Source organism: Dermacentor albipictus, chromosome 2 (genome assembly GCF_038994185.2).
Source record: "Dermacentor albipictus isolate Rhodes 1998 colony chromosome 2, USDA_Dalb.pri_finalv2, whole genome shotgun sequence".
NCBI lineage: Eukaryota > Metazoa > Arthropoda > Arachnida > Ixodida > Ixodidae > Dermacentor > Dermacentor albipictus.
In genome coordinates, this window is record NC_091822.1 from 152,980,378 (window position 1) to 152,995,043 (window position 14,666).

General features: G+C 48.9%; 3 protein-coding genes across 3 annotated transcripts in view; 2 read left to right on the plus strand and 1 right to left on the minus strand.

Annotated features, from left to right (window-relative positions):
• Positions 1-14,666, plus strand: part of LOC135899865 (cationic amino acid transporter 2-like) — a 98,964-nt gene that overhangs the window by 66,730 nt on the left and 17,568 nt on the right. The window lies entirely within an intron of this gene.
• LOC135899866 (uncharacterized) lies at positions 372-3,660 on the minus strand. Its single transcript, XM_065429260.2, has 3 exons — positions 3,329-3,660; positions 1,570-1,820; positions 372-856 (listed from the first exon to the last, which is right to left on the minus strand). Exons 1-3 carry the CDS (start codon positions 3,428-3,430, stop codon positions 595-597), a joined length of 615 nt encoding a protein of 204 aa, XP_065285332.1. The 5' UTR covers positions 3,431-3,660; the 3' UTR covers positions 372-594.
• LOC135899873 (uncharacterized) lies at positions 3,466-11,380 on the plus strand. Its single transcript, XM_065429268.1, has 4 exons — positions 3,466-3,559; positions 6,377-6,609; positions 8,947-9,197; positions 10,976-11,380. Exons 1-4 carry the CDS (start codon positions 3,466-3,468, stop codon positions 11,235-11,237), a joined length of 840 nt encoding a protein of 279 aa, XP_065285340.1. The 3' UTR covers positions 11,238-11,380.

Sequence of the window (14,666 nt, forward strand, 5' to 3'; positions counted from 1 at the left end):
ATCCATCCGAATGCAGCACAAAGCTTCAAAAGAAGCCCATACGGCCTTCCCAGAACGAAAGCTTAGCAGTTGAGGAAAAATTCCTTCTGATCCGAGATCCCGGATCGGAAGGGATCTTTTGCTCAACTGCAAAACTTTCTTTCTGAGAAGGACGTACGCGTTTCCTTTGTAGCTTATTGCTACATTCGGATGGATGAGTTTTCCCCCTTTCAATAATTTGAAGTATGTGCGACCAGCTATATCCCGTTGTCAAGTTCTTTCTTTCTTTCGTGGCAGCATTGGCTGGCATTCGGGGATTTGTAGCCCGACCTTCCATTCACCCACGACTTTATGCGCCGCGGTAACATAGCAGTTCTCCCTTTCCCGCGTCATCGATCATCAATGATCTTTTATTATTTGACATTAACACAATTGCAAAGTAAATACAATACAGAAGGAGGTACCAAAGTCAGGCCGAGAAAGCCACATTTCTTGCCCGATTACAACGTTTAATGCGTCAACCGAGTGTCGACGGTCGCCGCCAGGAGGCGCAGCGTGCGAGCGGCGGTGACGTCACGGTGACGTCACGGGGCCGCAGCCGAACCCGACGTCTCGCTAGAAGGACTGCCAGTCGTACAGCTGGGTGGCCGATCGCATCTGGTAGAGCAGCATCTTGAGCTGCTCCACGGTGTCGTTGTAGAACTCGGACAGGCTGGGCCGGCGCCGGATCAGCTCCATGATCCAGCTCATGTTCTCGTCCATGTTCTTGAGGATGTGGTTGGGCCAGTAGCGCAGGTCCTCCTTGGAGATGCGCTCCGCGCTGTAGTTGACCACCGTCGAGAAGTAGCAGTCCAGCCCGAGTTTCATCATCACGTACCTGTGGCGTGTGCGCCGCGTGCCTGTTTTTACACGCAGATCGCCGTCTGCATGCTTCTCAGTAGCGCACTTTTTTCTGGCGAGCTTATAATGCCGTTCCAGTCGCATTTTTAACAGAGCGCAGTTTTACACTTTCAAGCACGAAATTGTCTAGACCGCCAATGTATTTCTTCGCAGAGTTAGAAAACTCTGTTCTAGAACCTGGTGCCATCCTGAGGATGCGTTTCAAGTGAAACCGCCGTGCGAAACTTCCCGACTATGACTTGTATATTGCAAATACTTCCCGCAATGTAATCACTCAAAAAATCCGATTATTGAATTATTTTTCAATGGTCGATTATGCATTTCTGTTTCTTTATGCATTTATGTCCGCCTCCTCAAGTAGACTAGCTAAAGTACTCGAAATGCGCAACCTGCAACAGGCGTATAAAAAATAAGTGAAAGTTTGAAGTCTTCGCAGAAGCACCTAATATATTCGCGCTGCCAATAAAAAATAATCTTTTACACAGCACAGAATATAAGCACACGTTACTGCAAATACTACATGCTAGTCAATGACAGCATGTACGTAAAAGAAGAAAAGAAGACACGAAAAAAATCGCTGCTATTTACAACTGCGTGACTGTGCACGATGTCGTCGCACGGTCGCGGTAGCTATATTGCAACACCGCGAAGGCATGCACGTATAGTGTGGAGGCCTCGCCCGGATCGTACCTCTTGAAGGACGCCTCGAGTAGCTGCGCCACCTCGGGCAGGTCCCGGGGCACGCGGTCTCGCATGTGCGCGATCATGGACTGGCCCTCGGTGTAGTAGCTGTACATGAAGTCCCGGAAATCTTCGAGCGAGCTGAAGGGAGAGTCCATGTTGTCGTGGGGCGCACTGAACGCGATGGACGGCTTGCTCTTGGACGTCTCCCGCTTGTTCCCGTCGCTCAGCAGGCTGTCGTACATGTCACGCGGGGTGCCCTATAGCCGGTTGAGGGAGAGTGAGCGGGCGATGTGACTGACTTTATTGAAAAACAGGGTTATAAGGTGGGTGGGCCTTGAGGTTAGGCGGGCACGAACCCCCGGGAGGAAGCTTTCAGGTGACGACGGATCGTGAATGGCGCGCGGAAACAGTGCAAAGCCATTAAGCATACTCAGTCGGAACATCAGAGTAGATATAATCTATCCAGCGACAAGTGTGGGAGTGGTATAGGCTTGACCGAGGCGTTTGGCTTTGAGGACAGTATATAGGGCAAGCGCAAATGAAACTGCGGGTCTGTGGAGCCTATAGTGAAAGACGGCTCGAAGATTAATGACACAAAGGAAGAGATAACTCGTAATAAAGCGAACTTTCCTGCTGTGGAAAATGTAACTTCGAGTATAAAGATATTTAAAAGTTCTTAAATACACTAGATAAGTCATAAAGAGCAAGCTTGGCGGTGTTTGCCGCCACTCCACTTCGAATAGGTTCTTTATGCAGTCGTAATCATCTTCGTATTGCTCGTGGCAATCGGACAGAAACAAGCAGAGAGCCGTGTCATTTGTGCGAGTGTTGCACAGCGTCCGTCCAGAGGTAAATGTTAGCCTTTTGAAAATCAAGGTCTTCAACAATTTTGTTTAAGACATCTCTCCAGCACGGGCCTCTGCATATAAGCCAACATAAAGCTGGGGGCGCATTAAACAAATGGAATGCACGCAAGCTAGATGACTGCTATTGTTTAGGGACCAGGTTAGTTTCGATGGCTGCAAATTCTTCTTAGAGTGTAGCTCTTGCACGTGGGGTGAAAAGGAGTCGCCGGTGCCTCCTTTCTTTGAGTACCCACATGCGTTAACATGAAAGTTTTTTTGCGACAGGAGGAAATAAGACACCTACGGAGAAGTATATAAGCATATAGCGATTAAATCCTGTGTGCTTACAATGCCCGCTTAGACGCTCTAGTACCGTGGGAGGGTGCCACCTTCGCCCATGTCGAATACAGTTAATCCTTACAGTCACGGTAATCTATTTTTGTTGTTCGGGTACATTGGCGTTATAAATAAAACTGTGAACACACATGTCTGGGCGTAAGTGTCACCTTCTGCAAATGAAAGAAAGACAGGGAAAAAAATCGTCATAATTCAGTTACCTGCGGCGAGTAGCGCCAAACAATGTTTTTTTCAACAGACGCCTGCCAAGTGTGACGAGAAGATCGAAGAGTTTCTCTGCGTTAATGCTGCTGACAAGTGTTCTTTCCTGTATCACAAAGGCCATCTACCCATTACTAACGGTACGTGAAGTGGTGACGAATATTTTACTGCTACTCGGGGAAATTAGTCTGGGAAAACGCCGCTGTCGCCGTGCACTCGTTTACACCAGCGCATCTGGACGCGACTAGGCAGACATTGTCGAACAGAGAGTGGAAAAACTACGACCGAGCCTTTTAGGCGCAGTGCGTCCCGGCTGCGATGCGGTGCATACGTTCGAGTGCGCGCGCATACCACCTCCATACCTGGGGAAGCTGTATGGACTCTCGGAAGTGGGTGCGGCGGCTGCCGGGACCCGCGCTGCCTCCACTGTCGCTGCGGCTCTGGCCGCGGGGGCTGGTCGTCATACCTGACGACGCACCGCTGGTGGAACGACGGACGGATGCTCGGGGACGCAGCGGGTGCGAAGCGGGGCGATGCTGCTGCTGCTCCTGCTGTCAACGATGACGATGGCAGTGGCCGCACCCTTTGTCACGGTAGTCCGAGCGGCTACACAAGGATGACGACGGTGATTTCGGTGCCGGAAAACGAAGTGAAAATGATGCGGACGCGGCAACATGGTGACGATCGAGTCGAGATTTGGTCCACGCAGCGCGAAGTGAAACTGCGTAACTGAAGGCGCATTTTGCGGGGAAAAAGGAAGAGAAAGACGAAGGGGTAACTGACACGACACCACTGGAACTCGTAAGGATGATGAAGAAGTAACACGTCGTATTTATAGCTCGAGGATTACAGATGGTCAGTGACAAAAAAAAGTCTGGAAAGGCAACCCTGGACGTTGGTATAGCTGGCTCGACGAGAAACAAGGACGACGAGGGCGACGGCATAACTTTGACGGCCGACGAAGGAATGACGACAGCGATGGTGAAAGCGTAACGATGACGATGGTGGCAGAACAAAGGAGAAGACTTCGCAAACGTCAGGAATAGAACCTTGTATGGCACAACAATAGCGGAGAGAAATTCTAGTCCTCTCTTAACGCGATAACGTTAACGGCCCCGTGTCGCGGAAAAGCCGGCGTCCCGCGCCGGCTTTTCGGCAAAAATCATGTCGAACCAAGCATACCCAACAACGCAAGCCCTCCATGTAGCGCAAGGAGGTTACCGAACTAATTGAATTATCAAGGTAAAATAGGCGAGAAAAAAAATTGTGGAGGACGCTTAGCTTCGCCTTCAAGAGTGGAACGCGATAGCAATCATAATCCCAAACTGCTTCGCACGCTTTCTGGCAACTGCAGCTTATGTAACCGTAATCTCTACCGGGGAACGTTGGCGGCGAACGCTACGGATGAAGGCGAGCATTCTGGTAGAAGCGCGGCCTCTTGCGTGGACCGCGAGGCGGCGGAGGCGAGTGCCATCTGGTGCTGTTGCAAAGAACAGGTTGTGCCTCTTTATGGCCTTTGAGATTAGCGCCCGCCATCGCGCGCAAATCTTGGAGGCCATGGCCACACTATGAATTTTAGAAACACTGGAAAATGGGTTTGTGTTTGAATTTCCGCGTAACAGAATTGTGTTTTCTCGTATGTTCAAATTAGAATCCGACGATATCATGTCTGCAGGTTGTATGCAAGTCGTACTTTACGATTTTTTCGACGTATGTTACTTTGATAAATTCAATTATTTCTGTAACTTCTTCGCGCTACATGGAGGACTTGCGTGGTTCGATATGCGTCGTTCGAAATGATTCTTTGCCGAAACGACGGTTGACGCTAGACCCGGGATAACGACGCCCGATTATACGCGACATAGCGCCCGCTACGCTATCGCGTTGAAATCGTACAATACGACTTACACACAACGTTCAGACATGATAGCGGCGGACTGCAATTTGAATATACGAGGAAACAAAACTCTGCTACGCGGAAACTCAAAACATAAACCCCTTTTGCTAGCGTTTCTACCATTCATATAGAGCGACCATGGCCTCCGAGCGATAAATATTTTTATCGCTCGCTGATTGCGGATGGTCATTTGCAGAACAGTTTGGAGATCCAACCCAGCGCGGTGGTATCTGGCTCTTCGAGAAATATGGACGACGAGGGCGACGACAATTCTCCGCAAATATTACATGATTTGTCACAACCTCGCATTCGCAACTTGTCATATGCCAAGTAGTTATTCCGTAGAAAGCACGCTGCACATCACAGAGACAACTGCTCTGCCGAACGGCCGGAGTGATGTTGTTGTTGTTGTTGTTGTTGTTGTTGTTGTTGTTGTTGTTGTTGTTGTTGTTGTTGTTGTTGTTGTTGTTGTTGTTGTTGTTGTTGTTGTTGTTGTTGTTGTTGTTGTTGTTGTTTTGAAGCGTGTGGCTCCTACCCACGATGGGGGATTGGCCAAGAAATGGGTGGATTATTCGAAATTAATATGGAGCATAACTTTCTCAATAGCTATTGAGATAGCATTGAATACCGCAGAATTACCTGTTAAATAAAATGAGGAAGGTCATATTGAAAGAGTAATAACTAATTTAAATGTAAAACAACAAGAAAAGAATTTAGCAGTGCATTCGTTTAGATTCTGTAAGGAATGTTTGGACAGTGAAGCATGCATCCCTGTGGCTGAATCCCAAAGTGGAGGCTCCGAAAGAAAGAATTGCAGGTTCTGTCAAGTGCACGCCAATTCTTCGAAAAGGTATTTCCAACCATCTTTTTCTCACCGCAGTAAAGCGGCGGCAAAATAGAAAAAAGTGCTGTATCGTCTCTTCCTCATTACAAAAAAGAACAGAGCGGGGAGGGAACCAAACCCGACCTGTGTAAATAGAAATTCAGCGAGGGAATGCGGCAGCGTAATTTGGCGAGGCAGACGTCAAGCATCTTTGTGTCACAGGATTCGCTGTGCCAGGGAAATACCAGGTGCTTATACTCCGGAGAAGCAGTCAAATGTGGCTTTGATAAGGCTAATCTTATTGATCGCATCCGAAATCTTGCCACCGTGATCTGTGCTGTAGAATTGTAAGAACAGGGCCGGATAGTGATGCAATTGCCAGTGAATCGGCAGTTTCGTTAAAAAACAGACCTTTACGACCAGTTCCAGTGATGATGATAATGTCCTTGATGAGACCAGTTCCAGTGGTAACTGATACCAGTTCCACTGGTTTCGTATCAGTTACCATCGTCTTTCTCTTTCTTTCTCCCCGCAAAATGCAGCCTCAGTTACGCAGTTTCACTTCGCACTGTGTGGACCAAATCTCGACTCGATCGTGTCACCATGTTGGCGCATCCGCATCATTTTCAAACTTCGTTTTCCGGCATCGAAATCACCGTCATCATCCTTGTGTAGCCGCTCGAACTGCAGTGACAAAGGGTTACGGCCACTGCCATCGTCATCGTTGGCAGCAGGAGCAGCAGCAGCAGCGTTGCCTCGCTTCGCACCCGCTGCGTCCCCGAGCAGCCGTCCGTCGTTCCACCAGCAGTGCGTCGTCAAGTATGACGACCAGCCCCCGCGGCTGCAGCCGCAGCGGCAGTGGAAGCAGCGCGGGTCCCGGCAGCCGCCGCACCCACTTCCGAGAGTCCATACAGCTTCCCCAGGTACGGAGGCGGTATGCGCACGCACTCGAACGTATGCACCGCATCGCCGCCGGGACGCGCTGCGCCTAAAAGGCTCGGTCGTAGTTTTTCCAGTCTCTGTTCGACAATGTCTGCCTATAGTCGCGTCCAGATGCGCTGGTGTAAACGAGTGCACGGCGACAGCGGCGTTTTCCCAGACTAATTTCCCCGAGTAGCAGTAAAATATTCGCCACCAGTTGATATGCCGTTAGTAATGGGTAGAGGGCCCTCGTGATACAGGAAAGAACACCCGTCAGCAGCACTAACGCAGAGAAACTCTTCGCTCTTCTCGTCACACCTGGTAGGCGTCTGTTGAAAAAAAGCGTTGTTTGGCGCTACTCGCCGCAGATAACTGAATTATGACGATTTTTTTCCCTGTCTTTCTTTCATTTGCAGAAGGTGACTCTTACGCCCAGGCATATGTGTTCACAGGTTTATTTATATCGCCAATGTACCCGAACAACAAAAATAGATTACCGTGACTGTAAGGATTAACTGTATTCAACGTGGGCGAAGGTGGCACCCTCCCAAGGTACTAGAGCGCCTAAGCGGGCATTGTAAGTACACAGGATGTAATCGCTATAAGCTTGGAGACCTCTCCGTAGGTGTCTTATTCCCTCCTGTCGCAAAAATTACCTTGTTAACGCATATGGGTACACTAAGAAAGGAGGCACCGGCGATTCCTTTTCACTCCAATTGCAAAAGCTACACTCTTAAGAAAAGTTTGCAGCCGTCGGAACTAACCTTGTCCCCAAACAACTTTAGCCATCTACCTTGCGTGCATTTTCTTTGTTCAGCGCGGCTCTCCCTGTAATTTGAGTTGGATTAGTGTTCTGTGCAGCATGCGAAGGGTGTTAAAGATAGGAAATATATGCAAGTTAGGTGACGATTATTATTTGGGGACGGCCCAAAACGTTGTAATAGTGGTGTCACCACCATCAGCAGCAGCAGCAGCCTCGCTACGCCCACTGCAGGCAAAGGCCTCTCCCATACTTCTCCAGCAACCCCGGTCATGTACTAATTGTGGCCATGTTGTCCCTGCAAACTTCTTAATCTCATCCGTCCACCTAACTTTCTGCCGCCCCCTGCTATGCTTCCCTTCTCTTGGAATACAGTCCGTAACCCTTAATGACCATCGGTTATCTTCCCTCCTCATTACATGCCCTGCCCATGCCCATTTCTTTTTCTTGATATCATCTAAGATGTAATTAACTCGCGTTTGTTCCCTCACCCAATCTGCTCCCTTAATTCTTATCCCCTTAACGTTAGCCCACCATTCTTCTTTCCATAGCTCGTTGCGTCGTCCTCAATTTAAGTGGAACCCTTTTCGCAAGCCTCCAGGTTTTTGCCCCGTAGCTCAGTGCTGGTAAGACACAGCTATTATACACGTTTCTCTTGAGGGATAATGGCAACCTGCTGTTATAATCATAGAATGCCTGTCAAACGCACCTCAGCCCATTCTTATTCTTCTGATTATTTCAGTCTCATGATCCGGATCCGCAGTGACCACCTGCCCTAAGTAGGTGTATTTTAGTGGTGTAAAGTAGTTTAAAGAAGTCCGTTAAGCCTGCTTGCGCACGAACATGACACACGCACTCCATTTTTAAAGTATCGATCATTGTTGTTCGAGGTCTCAGCTTTATGTTCGCTTATGCGCAGAGGCACGTGCTGGAGTTGTCTTATTGAATTATTGAAGACCTTGATTTTTGGAAGGCTGACTCTGGATGGGTGCTGTGCGACATTCGGACAAATGACACAGCTCACTGTTTGTTTCTTCCCGATTGCCACGAGCAATACGAAGATAATTACGACTACATGAAGAACCTATTTGAAGCGGAGTGGCGGCAAACACCACCAAGCTTGCTCTTTCCGACTTTCTAGTGCATAGAAATATATTGAAGTGTACTTAAGTGAGTTACATTTTCCACAGCAGGAAAGTTCGCTTTATTACACGTACGTTATCTCTTCCTTTGTGTCGCCAATCTTCGAGCAGTCTTTCACTATAGGCTCCACGGACCTGCAGTTTCATTTACGCTTCCCCTATATACTGTCCTCAAAAACAAACGCCTCGGTCAAGCCTATACCACTCCCACACTTGGTCGCTGGATAGATTATATATACTCTGACGTTCCGACTGAGTATGCTTAATGGTGTTGCACTGTTTCCGCGCGCCATTCACGATCCCTCTTCACCTGAAAGCTTTCTCCCGGGGGTTCTTGTCCGCCTAAACACGAGGCCCACCCACCTTATTGCCCTGTTTTTCGATAAAGTCTTACACTCAGTCACATGACCCGCTCACTCTCCCTCAACCGACTGTAGGGCACCCCGCGCGACATGTACGACAGCCTGCTGAGCGACGGGAACAAGCGGGAGACGTCCAAGAGCAAGCCGTCCATCGCGTTCAGCGCGCCCCACGACAACATGGACTCTCCCTTCAGCTCGCTCGAAGAGTTCCGGGACTTCATGTACAGCTACTACACCGAGGGCCAGTCCATGATCGCGCACATGCGAGACCGCGTGCCCCGGGACCTGCCCGAGGTGGCGCAGCTGCTCGAGGCGTCCTTCAAGAGGTACGATCCGGGGGAGAGGCCTCCACACTACGTGCATGCCTTCGCGGGTGTTGCAATATAGCTACCGCGACCGTGCGACGAGATCGTGCAGAGTCACGCAGTTGTAAATAGCAGCGGTTCTTTTCGTGTCTTCTTTTTTTCTTTTAGCGTACATGCTGTCATTGACTAGCATGTAGTATTTGCAGTAACGTGTGCTTACATTCTGTGCTGTGTAAAAGATTATTTTTATTGGCAGCGCCAATATATCAGGTGCCCCTGCGAAGAAGGTAAACAGTCTTTCATTTTAGAGTGCAGCTCTTTGGCGTCCGTTCCTGGGTTTCGCGTCGTCGTCGGCGTTGTCATCGGCCTCGTAACCAGCTCCGCCCCCCTTTCATCCCCCCAGCGCTAGCAGCGACCGACTGATACCGCTGGATGCCGCTGACGCCGCTAGAGAGTCAAGATAACGTGACTGCATAGAACACCGTCGCCGCCATGCAGAAAGAGGAGGAAAGGGTCCCCCCCCCCCCTGTTCTTGTGTGGCGGATAGGGTGCTCTTCAGTTGCCGACGCGCCGGTTATTTCACGTAAGCCCCGGCACGTCGACGAATACGTGACCACCTTCCCACGGCTAGACCTGGTTCTTAGCGCTGCGGAAGCGAGGGTATCATATTGTTTGTGTCGGCATCGGCGGCGTTGTCCCTGAAACCAACTCCGCAGCTGGGGTTGACTCACTATCGGCGTCAGCGGCATCAGTCAGTCGCTGCTATCTCTTCCCTCCTCCCTTTATCGTGTTGTCCGCTTGCTGCGCGCGCTTCTGCCCCCATCGTTTGCCGCTGGGTGTACACGCCGCCCCCCTCCCCCCTCTTCCTGCGAGTCTCCGGTTGTCAAAGCGCCGGCTCGAACTTAATTCCTTTCTTCGCTCCTCCTCCAATGCAACCCCTGTGCGGTGGCAATCAGAGAGCCAGATCGGTGGCGGCGGATCTGTATATGTGGACCGCCCGAGCCGAAATTGCCGCTGCCGTTCGCCCTGTGCGGTGGCAATCAGAGAGCCATCGTAACGCGTCCCACGGCTGTGACAACCTCGCGAGGCACTTGTATAGATCTCGTCTTTGAGAATCAAGCATTGGTGTACCAAGTCGAACATATATCAGTCTATTTCTCCGACCACAAAGCTTCCTTCATGGCTGTCAAGAACTGTTAGTGGAGTCTTTGTTAAAGGAATACGTGTGAAAAATAAAAAAAAAACATTCTGTGATAGCGCATACATGTGTTGCTCGATTTCTTTGCCTCAATCTATCGAAAAGGTGAAACAGCTTATTTGCTGCGCTCAAATTTCGCATTAGGAAGTAACGTAATCGTCGGTAATTTTTTAATCGCCTGTGGCAGATTGCGCAAATTGTAGACCTTTAGCTCCTCTATACTCGTGGAGGCGGACGTGCACGAGAAACCGAAATGCATAATCGACCACTTAAAATAATTCATTAATCAAATTTTTTTGAATGATTACACTGCGACAAGTATTTGCAATATACAATTTGTAGCCGGGGAGTTTCGCAAGGCGGATTCACTTGAAACGCATCCTCAGGATGAAGCAAGTTTCTAGATCATCGCAGTTTCCAATCTCTGCGAAGAAGTACATTGGCGGTCCAGTTACTATTGTGCTTCAGTGTATAAAACTGAGCTTTGTTAAAAATGTAATTGGAACGACAGTAAATTGGCTAGAAAAAGCGCACTTTATTTAGAGACGCATGTAGACTGCGATCTGCGTGTAAAAACGGGCACGCGGCGCACACGCCACAGGTACGTGATGCTGAAACTCGAGCTGGACTGCTACTTCTCGACGGTGGTCAACTACAGCGCGGAGCGCATCTCCAAGGAGGACCTGCGCTACTGGCCCAACCACATCCTGAAGAACATGGACGAGAACATGAGCTGGATCATGGAGCTGATCCGGCGCCGGCCCAGCCTGTCCGAGTTCTACAACGACACCGTGGAGCAGCTCAAGATGCTGCTCTACCAGATGCGCTCGGCCACCCAGCTGTACGACTGGCAGTCCTTCTAGCGAGACGTTGGGTTCGGCTGCGGCCCCGTGACGTCACCGCCGCTCGCGCGCTACGCCTCCTGGCGGCGACCGTCGACACTCGGTTGACGCATTAAACGTTTTAATCGGGCAAGCAATGTGGCTTTCTTGGCCCTACCTTGGTACCTCCTTCTGTATTACGTTTACTTTGCGATTGTGTTAGCGTCAAATAATAAAATATCATTGATGATTGATTGATGACGCGGGAAAGGGGAGAATGTTTGAGTCTGTGGCTGGAGAGGGGGAAGAAATCTAATCATATTACGGGGGCCTAATGTCTCAAAGCAACATTGCGGCTATGACGAAGGTCATAGTCTGCAATAATCTCGACCCCCCAAGGGTTTCTTAACGCGTGCGCCGGAATCAAGTGCACGGCGCGTTCTCGCATTTCGTTCCTGACGGAATGCGGCCGCCGCGACTAGGAAACGAACCCGAGAGCTCGTGCTGAGCAGCATGAACGCCACAACTGCCACGTCATCGCGGCGCATGGAGTCACGGGTGAATAGGAGGCCGCGCCAATTACACCCTAATGCTGCCGCGAAAGAAAAAAAAACTTCACGCACATACTTGAAATTATTGAAAGGGGAAAACTGTCATCCATCCGGATGTAGCACTAAGCTACAAAGGAAACCCGTATACGGGCTTCTCAGAAAGAAAGCTTCTCAATTCAGTAAAAAAAGTTCGTTCTGGTCTGGGATCTCGGATCAGGATGAATATTTCCTCTACTGCGAAACTTTCTTTCTGAGAGGCCTGTGCGGGCTTCCTTTGTGCTTAGTGCTACATTCGGGTGGGGAATAAACTTTTATTGTACAACCAGCACTTTATGATGGAGGGACGTCGAGGGCTTGCCTCGCCGCCGCCTCACGGGCGTGCTGGGTCGCCCAGGTTTGGTCGTCGAGGGCGGAGCTCAGCAGAGCCTCACGCATCTTCGACGAGAGGGTCGTGGTGTTGACGTGTGTGTACTGCGCTGGGCACTCCCACATCATATATGCGGAAGCGTAGCCGGGTGAGTGTCACAGCACCGGCAGTTGGGGTAGTGTAAACGTCTGGGAATATAAGGTGGAGGCGGGCGGGTGAAGGGTACATGTTTGTTCGTAGCAGACGCAGGGTGGTAGTGGCCTGCGCCCGGTGCACGACACTTTTTTTCTTTTCATGTACCTTCCTTCACCTAGCGTGGTTCCGAAGAAATGATTTGTCACATCAATCATATATTCAAGTACCTGCAACAATTAACAATCCCGCCTATCGATTTCTCCATGAGTGTATCGCTATAGTTTATCGTTTATGTTTACGCTTCAGTGTGGCATTTTTTTTTCGTCTTTTTTTTGCGCACAAATTCAATTACGAAATGAGTTGTACAAAAACTGGCCCAGCTGGGTGCTTGTAATCCCGGGTTCGACGGGTTACTTGCAGTCGGCGGGGCAGATTTGGCCGCACGGCTGCATTGCGTGTTGTCTATACATATATATATATATATATATATATATATATATATATATATATATATATATATATATATATATATATATATATATATATGCGTCGTTCAGGTGTCGTGAGTATACTGCTGTATAGATCTGGCGTCGGGGGTGACTTGTGCGTCGCCGTGTATATGTGGCCTTCATCTTGGCACACACGGGCGCGACTTTTCCTGCGCGTCGTAGTACATACATGCTAGTCATTCGCTGTGTACGCACCGGAATATGAAACCCTAACCAACCTACCTTCACTGGCTGCATGCTTCGAAACCTCGACGCAAAAGCATTCCGTGGCTAAGGTCACACACATACACACACGCACACGCACACATACACACACGCACACGCGCACACACACACACACGCACACACACACGCACGCACACACACACACACACACACACACACACACACACACACACACACACACACACACACACACACACACACACACACACACACACACACCCCTACGGTTCTTGTATACTTACATAAATAGCCTGGAAAAATGCAGATGTTTTTTGTAAAAACAAGGTAACCTTTTTTTCGTGAATATGTATTTAGGTTAAGCGAACACTTATTTTTAACTGTATACCGTGTGATCCATATTAACGGAAACAGATTTCTTGAAACTAGGATTTAAGCGATCCGATGGTGCTTTTTTCACTGTTGGTTCTTTCAGCACGGCGGGCACTGGATGGTAGAAAAGCGGTCGCACTCCGTTCGCTGACGGATTAGGATTTATTAATTAGCATTTTAATTAGGGGTACGCTGCAGGAGGCAGGAGCAATTTACGCGGTTTTAAAAGCGTTATCTGTTGTTGAGATATTTGTCAACAAAAATTCGTGTTTTTTTCCTTTTTTTCGCTCCGATACCTCTTCTATCCGGGCCTGTCAATATCGTATGCCGATTAATTCGACGCACCAGTTGGAGTCTACGTGAATTAAAGCTTTATTTATTGGCGATGCCTATTTGATGCTATGCAATGACTGGTTTACTGGCTTGGCTTGGTTTGAGTTTTATGTGGGGCAATGCCCATTCTTGAGGACTGGCCAAGAACGAGCACACACCACCCCCTGGCACATACCGAATGGCTAAATCGTCGAAAATAAAGTAAATTAACAGATCTTTGCGTTCGGAGTTACCCGTGAGCCGACATTACATTTCCAGCTTTTATTCGGGAAGAATATTCCTTTCTTTTTTCTTCTTTTTTTGTTACGCAGAACAGAGGTGGGCATACTTGGGTTAGCATACACAGAGCGACTTCTCTGGTACTTTATTTGGGCGGCTATTGTAGCAAGCTCTATATACACCGGCTAAAATCTCTGCCTTTCATTAAAGGATTCTCTCTCTCTCTCTCTCTCTCTCTCTCTCTCTCTCTATATATATATATATATATATATATATATATATATATATATATATATATATATATATATATCTGACACTCAGTATAGTTGGCAGCAAACGGCCAGGAACTGGCATTGCGCAAAACGCGGCAGAAGAGCCAAAGAAGGCTATCTATAAAACTGTCATCCACCCGATAGCAGCACAAAGCTGCACTTCGTGAACACAAAGGCGGAGGGGGGGGGGGAATTAACAATCGCTTTCCGAGTTCCAATCTGCCTTCCCGAGGACAAGAACGTGCGGGAAGCAAACGTTCGCAACGGCTAAGGTTAGGCCTACGTCGCCAGTACTGGAGGGAGCGTCCGCCGATCGGAAGCGCTGGGTTTCGCTATAGTGTACTAGATTAATCTAGTACACTATAGTTTCGCGTCGACGGAAGCGCTAATTGGCCTGCGATGGATATCGGCAAGGCAGCGATTTGAGTCCCTGTGGAAAGAAAAAAAATCAAGAAGAGATAAGGACGGGATAGTCACAGGCACGTGTAATTTAGCAGAATGATAAATATCAATAACTAAAACCTGACTAT

Bases quoted from the DNA above. Each gene is read 5' to 3' on its own strand.
- LOC135899873 (XM_065429268.1), top strand. From the start codon at position 3,466: ATGCTCGGGGACGCAGCGGGTGCGAAGCGGGGCGATGCTGCTGCTGCT. The intron at 3,560-6,376 runs GTAGTCCGAGCG...CTCGAACTGCAG, and splicing joins TGGCCGCACCCTTTGTCACG to TGACAAAGGGTTACGGCCAC. The intron at 9,198-10,975 runs GTACGATCCGGG...CACACGCCACAG, and splicing joins CTCGAGGCGTCCTTCAAGAG to GTACGTGATGCTGAAACTCG.
- LOC135899866 (XM_065429260.2), bottom strand. From the start codon at position 3,430: ATGACGACCAGCCCCCGCGGCCAGAGCCGCAGCGACAGTGGAGGCAGC. The intron at 1,821-3,328 runs GTATGGAGGTGG...AACCGGCTATAG, and splicing joins AGTCCATACAGCTTCCCCAG to GGCACCCCGCGTGACATGTA. The intron at 857-1,569 runs GTACGATCCGGG...CACACGCCACAG, and splicing joins CTCGAGGCGTCCTTCAAGAG to GTACGTGATGATGAAACTCG.